This window comes from Tupaia chinensis, unplaced genomic scaffold, assembly GCF_000334495.1.
Source record: "Tupaia chinensis unplaced genomic scaffold, TupChi_1.0 Scaffold139484_1, whole genome shotgun sequence".
NCBI classification, from domain to species: domain Eukaryota; kingdom Metazoa; phylum Chordata; class Mammalia; order Scandentia; family Tupaiidae; genus Tupaia; species Tupaia belangeri.
In genome coordinates this window covers 219892-227959 of record NW_006199369.1, presented here as the reverse complement: position 1 = coordinate 227959, position 8068 = coordinate 219892, and the positions used below count along the sequence as shown (strand labels likewise).

Sequence of the window (8068 nt, the reverse complement as noted above, 5' to 3'; positions counted from 1 at the left end):
GCGGGGCCAGGGTCCCTAAAGCAAAAACCTCTCCAAAAAAAAAAAAAAAAAAAGAAGAAGAAGAAGAAGAAAACAGGGGATGCTGACTCTTCCTCAGTGGGTGATAACTATGCAGAATCTGAAGCCCTGGCCCATCATGGTGGCCCCTTCCTGTTCTTACCCAGCTCAAGAACCTCTACTTGACTTTCTGCAGGTCTTGTTTCTTTCCACCACGAGGGAGGCTGGTCCATGCAACAGATTGGGTGTTAAATGGGCTTAGCTGGAAACATGTTCACCTATAAGCCTTGAGTCCACCACAGTAAGGCATACCTGTTGACCCCCAACCTGCCTGCCACTATCTTGCTCTAGGGACTAGGGACTCTCTCTGAAGAATGGAGGTGAGGGAGGGTGGTGGCAATAGGAGTCCAAAGGGCAGCCTCCTGGTTTCCTGCTCAGGGTAGCTCTGTGCAGGCCCAGGTTAAATGAGATATTTTCTTGAATTTTCATTATGGACATTTTCAACATTCTCATGAGTAGAAAGGTTGGCGTCACTAGCACTCAGAGCCCATCCTCAGCTTCCTGTGCCTAGATCTTGTCTCATCTGCCCTCCCAGCTGAGGGATAAGGCAATGCCCTCAGCCTGGCTGGCCTTCTGGCCCTCAGAGAGGGGAAGAATGAACCACAACCAGGTCCTTCCTGTGGTCACAGCCTGATTGCCAGTTTGGAGCCATCCTGGCTTTGAAACCTTGGTATGTCTGTCATCCTCATGTTTGCCCATCAGGTCCCCCATGTTTGTTTGGAGTGTGGTTCTCCCCCTTTCCTACACACCTCCTGCTCATTACTGCAGAGCCAGTCCCTGGTGTGTTCTGGAAGAGGCAGTCCTAGCAGTGTGGGTGCATTCTCAGACTTTGCCCATGTGTGTGGGCAGCAAGATACTGCACAAAGCAAGGAAAGAAAGAGAAGACAGGGCAGCACATGGCACCCAGCAGAGGGAGCCTGGGGACATGCAGGGCATGGTGCAGGGGTTCTGGAGATACACAGCACCCGTCAGCCTGAACCACCGTGGGCCATTCTCTGTCTCTGTCCTCCCACCTCCTGCATGGTGCAGTCTATAGCATGTGTGTTCTCTCTCTCTAGGGGTCTCTGCTAAACATGTGCAACTCCTGAGTGAGGGGAAGTTCAGCTGTCCTCCAGGTGCTCTGAGGGGAATGGCAGGAGACCCAGCAGCCCAGCGCCCATCCCCACCAGCTTCTGGAGAGCAGGTATCCTTGTGGGAGCACACCTGTTTCTGGGAACTAGGGTTTTCTTCCTGTAGATACTGTGTGCAGGGGAAGGAGAGGTGGCTCCAAGTGCTTCCATCCTGCAGCAGGGCCTCGTGAGGCATCCTTTTCATGCTGTGTGTTTGTACTGGGTTGAACTTCTAAAACCTTAATTGTGCTGGGGCAAATCCCAGACATGAAGAGCAGATAGGGCTGTCCCAGCCTAGGGGAGTAGGGGTCACCCCTCAGGTGGCTCCAACACAGGTAAGTCTTCAAGCAACCCAAGGCATGGAAATCATTAGTGAATTCATTTGTTAGTTTGTTTTTAGTTTTTGCTATATGGTGTGTGTGCGTGCCAGAGAGAGAGATAGAGAGGGTGAGAGGGAAAGTGAGAAATCACTCCCAGGAGGGATGACCACACCAAAAATACCTTCTCCTTGAGTTTCTTCTTGGGATTAGGGGCACACACACACATGCACCTGTCATGATTTTTAAGTTCTAGGTCCAGGACTCGAACCTGTCAGTCAGCCATTTAGGTTCCTGCACCTTAACCTCTGCACCATCTGCTGGCCCGTGTTTGTTTATTTTTAATTGCCAGTGGGTGCATGGGCTGACCAGACAGAGAGAAAAAAATACCCCCCAGTGGGGTATGGTCATGCTGCAATCCTTTCACCATTTCTCCATTTCAGTGGGATATGGGATAGGCATACATATGTGACTTGCATATTTTTGAAGCCACCAGAGTCAGAATTAAAATCACGGTCAACCATATATGACGTTTTTTTAATGACTAGGCTACAGGACTAGCCCTGTTTGTTTGTTTGTTTGTTTGTTTGTTTTAGTTTTCCTGGTTGAAAATGACCAGGAAAGGACCATTACATTCTGATGGGAAAACACCAGTTTCCCTGGACTGGAGCACCAGTGCCCACAGGTATGTCAGCGCCACATGAAGTCATGCTTCCTATACACCAATGATGCGGGTCATACAGGACTTGTCCACATATTCGCCAAGGCTCGCTCCTCCTTGGACTGGGGTGGGTTCAATAAAGCACCCCTTAACTGCAGTGGAAAAGTGAAGCATATTTTGAAGCTAATTTGCAGAATTAGACCAGGTAGTATAACAAGGTTAATCTCAAATGTTGGAGTCTTACAAGATGATGCCATTCAGAGTTGTCACTGTCATCACAGTGGACTCTTAACGCACAGTAGTGAGCCTGTCTAGGTACCAGATACTGTGATAGCTGGTGAGATCCTGGGTACAGAGCATGCGCATTTGGAAATCGTAGTGTTAGATGAACCTGGAGGACGTGGTGCTTTGTGAAATAAGCCAGTCACAAAAGACAAGCAAATGGGATTTCCTCTCATGTGGGGCCCCAGGGGTCATCAAAATATTGAGACAGAAAGCATAAGGATGGTCATCAGAGGCTGGAGGCAGAGGGACAGGAAGTTGTTGTTTAAAGGGGGCAGAGTTTCAGTTTTGCCGGATGAAAATGTCCTGCAAAAATGTCTTACAAAATACACTGAGCACTGCTGAAGCATACACTTAAGCATGATTAAGATGGGAAAATGTATGTTATTGTTTGTTGCCATAATTAAAAATAAAAAATAGCATTGGGAAATAAAGAATCCAAAGTAAGCAACATTCTAAAAACTGTTTGCCTTTCTCTGGATCGCATAATGTCACACTGTTCTGGAAATTGAAGGGTTATGTTTTCTAACAGAAATTAAGCACATAAAGAACAAATGTAACTTTTCCTTCTTAAAGTAAAAGAAGATTGAGCAACTGTAGATGTTTCTTTGTTCTTCTTCATCTTCGATTGCACATCTGTGTCCCTGTTCAAAGTATTGATAGTTGCTGGTGATGGTCCGTCAGTGTTGCTGAGAATGAACAGCTAAATTAACCACAGTTCTCGCTATTCTTCCTCTGTTAGGGTACAAAGGTCGATTTAACTAGTAGCAGTGCTGAGAAGTCAAGGATAATGCAACTGCATAAGAGGCATTTATTGTTTCCGATGCAGTGGGTTGCAACAAGCACCCTGAATCTAGCTTAGAGGGGCCTTTTATAGCTCAGGAGGGCAATACAGGATATACTGTCAGCAACTTTCCATAGTATGCAGCACACAAGAGAGGGGGGTATGCAAAGTTAGGGTCCAGTTGTTACCGCCTGCTTGAGTCTAAGTAAGAACTCTCAGTTAAAGTTAGGTAAAAGTTAGGTAAACCTTGTCCTGGCACCACCAGGTCGGCCCATCCTCTGCTTATTTATGAGTTCCTGTCCTCTGTTTATTTACGAATTCCTGGGCTCCTGGGGCCCCATCCTCAAAGCCCTGACATGGTGGTGATTATGCTAAATCGGCCTATGCTAACTCGGCCTAACATATGCTAACTCAGCCTAAGAACCTCCAACCCACTTTGTCTTTACTCTTGATCTGTTTATTTATAACATTACTCCTTTTATTTACTTATAAAATTCTCCCCCCAAAAAGAAACTCACCATTTATCACAGCAGGTGATTTCGGGGTTATGAAGACCCATTAAGGTAGAACTCCTCACCACAGAAAACGTAAAGTCCAAGCAGGAGAGGGTAATACATGGCAAATGAGACCACACTGGTGAATTCCAAAGTTTATGGGACTCTGTAAAGGAACCACTTACCATGACTTGAGAAGTCATGGGATGGAGATTGGGCTTGAGCGGCTAAGTAGGTGTTTGTTAGGTAAAGCAAAGAAAAGGTGTCATCTCAACAGAAAGTGGGGACAAGGCCAGATAGTGGTGCAGCAGTGAAAGGTAATGCTCTGCAGGCTGACCCCCAGGGGGAGGGTTCAAATTCACACTTGAACACCTCCCTGTTGGGAGTACTCTCTCTCTCTCTCTTTACTGTTCATGGAGGAAATCAATACACTTTTTTTTTAAAGAGGTTTTTGCTGTAGGGCACATGCACTTGCCAGAAAGACAGAGAGACACAGAGAGATGGAAAGCAAGAAATCACCCCCCAGGGGGGATAGCCACTCTGCAATCCCTTCTCTTTTCTCCTCTTGGAATCTTAGGCATGCACACACAAATGCCCGGCGGGAGTTTAAGCCACCAGGTCCAGGACTCGAACCACAGTCGACTACATGGGAGTCTAGCAACATAGCCATTACGCCAACTGCTGGTCCCAGATTGTAGCTGATCTTGAAGTCTCCTAGGGTGTTGCTGGCTTCACCTGAGTTTCTGAGTTGGTGAATCTGGAGTGGACCAAGAACTTGCCTGTCACATGTGCCCCATGGTGCTGAGACTGCTGGCTCAGAACCCCAGTTTGAGAACTGGTGAAGGCGAGTCCTGTCATGGGCCTCTGAAGCCTTGCTCCCAGCCAGCATCCCGGACCAGGACCAAGCTGTCTGCACCTGCCCTCCGTACCCCCTGGTGACTCAGGACCTTGTTAGACTGTGGTGAAATCTGAAGCCTCTGCCTTTTTCCCCCCCGCAGCTCTCACAGCCGCCTGCCTGGTCCCTGTACCACCAGCGTCCCAGAAGCCCAGCCTGGTCCTGAGAGGTCCTGTCTGCTCACTTGGCGTCCCCCTGGGCCCATCCCAGTGCAGGATCCTAGCCATGCAGTGAACCCCGTCCTCCACAGCTTCCCAGAAGCAGGTGTCCAGGCCCCTTTGCCTCTGGGATTCCATGCACACTTGGCTTCCCCGGCAGCTGTCTGTCTGACTCTGGATTTTGGAGACAGCTCTGGGGTTGAAATAAGGCTGAACAATGTGTCTGAGGCAGCGGTGGCGACTGCCTACCACCAGTATGGGACAGGTATGGCACGAGAACCTGAGAAAGAGATCCTAATTGGTTCTTAGCCACCCTGGTTGATGGCTCTGTGGCCCATTGAGCACGTGGAGGAATCTGTGCTGTGCACTGAGGCCAGCTCCTCACACACTCATCTCATTCACCTTCGGTCACCCCTGGCAGGGCCAGAATGAAGCTGAGGGATTTGCTCTGAGATCCCACAGCTAAGACATGGGGCCACTTCCTACCCACCTGGATGCAAAACTCAAACATCATTACTGTTGGACATCCCGTATTGTTTCCTTCAAGTACACACACTTAATATTGCACACTGATTCTGTTGTGCGAAAATTTCCAACACTGCATTTTGACCCAAGGAAGGGAAAAACTCTTTATATATGCATATATGGGCATTGGACCCATTCCACTTAGACAACTGCTAAACTCCTAGAGGTGGCGAGGGTGGGGGTGAGTGGAGAATTCTGATATTTTTGCTTGCTGGCAAGATTGATTGATTGATTGATTTTTTTTTTTTAGTTTTTCTTTGCCATAGGGCACATGCACGCTCCTGAGAGTGCCAGAGAGGAAAAGTGAGAAACCATCCCCCTGGGGTATGGCCATGCCACAACCCATTCTCCGCTCTCCTCTTGGGGTTTTGAGCATGCACTCACACATGCCTGGTGTGATTTTTCAAGCCTCTGGGTCTGGAACTCAAACTGCGGTCTACCATGTGGAAGTCTAGCGTCTTAACCATGATGGCACCTGCTAATCCCAAGATTTAATTTTTTTTTTTGAAAATTATTTCTTGAACGTGGTACAAACAGCGTACTCTAGAGAGATGTACATATAGTACAAGGTCGTTTTCCCACTGAGCTGCAGTTACCTGCTGTCTCCCGTTTCTCACATGTTTTATGCACAGAAGCCTCCCATGCATAGGAAGTGTACTACACGCAGTGACCTGCTCCCTGCCCACCTGAGTGCGTGTCCATATCTTCGAGATGCCCCATACCTGCACGGAGGAGTTTCCCTGTTGTTTTGTGTGTTTGTGGAGCAGTTCACTAACTTAGTGAGGCAAAATTTAGCTTTATTTTTCTTTCTTAGTGGACTTTGAGATTGTTTCTAATCCTTCAGTATTACAGATGTGCCTATACTCTGGCTTCTCTTCAGATCGTGTAAGTCTTTCGCCTTTTACAAATGTGCCAGCGTATGTAAAAGGGGAACTTCAAAACATTTGTGGAAAAAATGAAATGAAAATACGTTTATTTTGGTGCAAAAATTTTGAAACCCATGCAGAGTGCTTTATTTATTTATTTGTAATTTTGTTTATAGGCCTGAGAGAGAGAAAGAGAGTGAAAGTGAGGAAGTATCCCCACACGGGAAATGCTCATGCTGCAATCCCTTCTCCTCCATCTCTCCCTCCTTCATGATTTTGGGCATGCACATCCACACACCTGGCATTTTTCTCAGGCCGTGAGGTTGGGACTTGAATTGTGCAGTTGGCCATGTGGGATCCAGCTGTCTTCACCACCATGCCACAGGGTGACTCCTGCAATGTTTTCATCACAAACCTTTTCTGTGAACTTTTTGAAGATCCCTCAGATATGCCATTTTATAGGAAAATGGAGTTATTGCCTTAAATGCTAGATATATTTGTAATTTAATGGGTTACTGCTAACTTGCCCTTGGAGGGGAGACAAATTATCATTTATTTCCTTAACCTTCGTAAGTTCCTAACTGGGACAGATTCCTGTTAACAAAAGACAGATTAATAAGAGAAAAATCAAATTTATTTACACATGGCCACATATGGGAGAAGCCTCTGTAGTAGAGGGACTCTCAAATTGAAATGATGCTAAGGGTCCTGGCTTATATAGAATATTTAATAAAGAACAATTAATCTTAGAAGGAACAAGACAAAGGACCAAACAACTTCCAGATTCCCGGAGGCAGGAAAATATGGAAAGGCAAATTTATGGGTGGAAGGTCTGTTCCCAGAGTCTTCTGGCACCATCTCTGAGCTGACAAGAGAGTGAGACTTTAAATCTCTCTTTAGGAGAAAGAGGGAGGCGAGGCAGATAGCTCTCTTTCTCATAAGAATTTTTCTGGGATGGGCAGCTCAATCAGCCCTTTGTGTGCTAGTTATGTGTTAATTGCCTTTAGCTCAGAAATATTTATGTCAAAGTAGCGTATCTCGGGGGTAAAAGATTCTGGTGTCCTTTATACCCGATTAATGCTATTCAGTTTATACTCCTGTGACAATGTAGATGCCAATATGATAGGTGAAGTGCTATCTTTCTGTAGTTTTAATTCGCATCTTATTAGGTTCATCCATGTAAAAATAACCAGTATTTGACTGTATTTCATCAAGAAGAGGATCACATTTATGGGAATCCTCCCTTTTATGGCTTTGCTTATAGTTTTTTTCCACAAGGAAATTTTAATTTTTATTAACTGTTCTCTAGCCATTTTGTGATGGCTTGTGAATTTTATGCCATAATTTTATGTTTTTATTACTCCAGATTTATAAAACATTTCTCTCATGATTTCCCCTACTGTTTATGATTCCGATTTGTACATTTAACCCTATAGTACATTTGAGTGGCTACTCTGGTGCAGCGTTTGCACGTAGGCTCCATTTTGCTGCTTTCCAGACACCTGCCCATGAAGCTCAACACCACTTGCTGATTGCTTGTGGCCCACCTGGGCCTGAAGGACCCCACGTGTCACATGCTCTCTCCTCTCTGCTTTGAGGCTGTTTGTAGGCTGTTAGTCTTGTTCCTCTTACCTGGCCGGTCTGTGTCTGCGTTTGAACCTCTGTTGTGAGACTTTCTGTTTCACAGTTGGTGGGGCTTGCTCCCCACCCCTGCCCCTTAAAAGTTTACTTATTTCTTGAGCTAGAAAGAGGGAAAGATCGGGACCTCGGACTGGTTCTTCATGCCCTGATTCTCTCCCAGTCCTGCAGCCAGAAGGGTCACAGCATGCTTGGTGTGCTCAGGTAGACCTGGGGTGTGAACCCAGAGCCTTCCTATGTGGCTTCCAGCAGCATTCAGCAGCACCTCTAATGACTGCACCA

General features: G+C 46.4%; 1 protein-coding gene across 1 annotated transcript in view; it reads left to right on the top strand.

Annotated features, from left to right (window-relative positions):
- The window catches only part of LOC114004657 (polycystic kidney disease protein 1-like 1), a 44017-nt gene that overhangs the window by 14808 nt on the left and 21141 nt on the right, over positions 1-8068 (top strand). The window contains exons 4-6 of the mRNA XM_027765711.1: positions 1116-1240; positions 2080-2168; positions 4703-5022. Of these exons, the coding sequence (XP_027621512.1) occupies positions 1116-1240; positions 2080-2168; positions 4703-5022 (534 nt within the window). The remainder of the gene's footprint in view (positions 1-1115; positions 1241-2079; positions 2169-4702; positions 5023-8068) is intronic.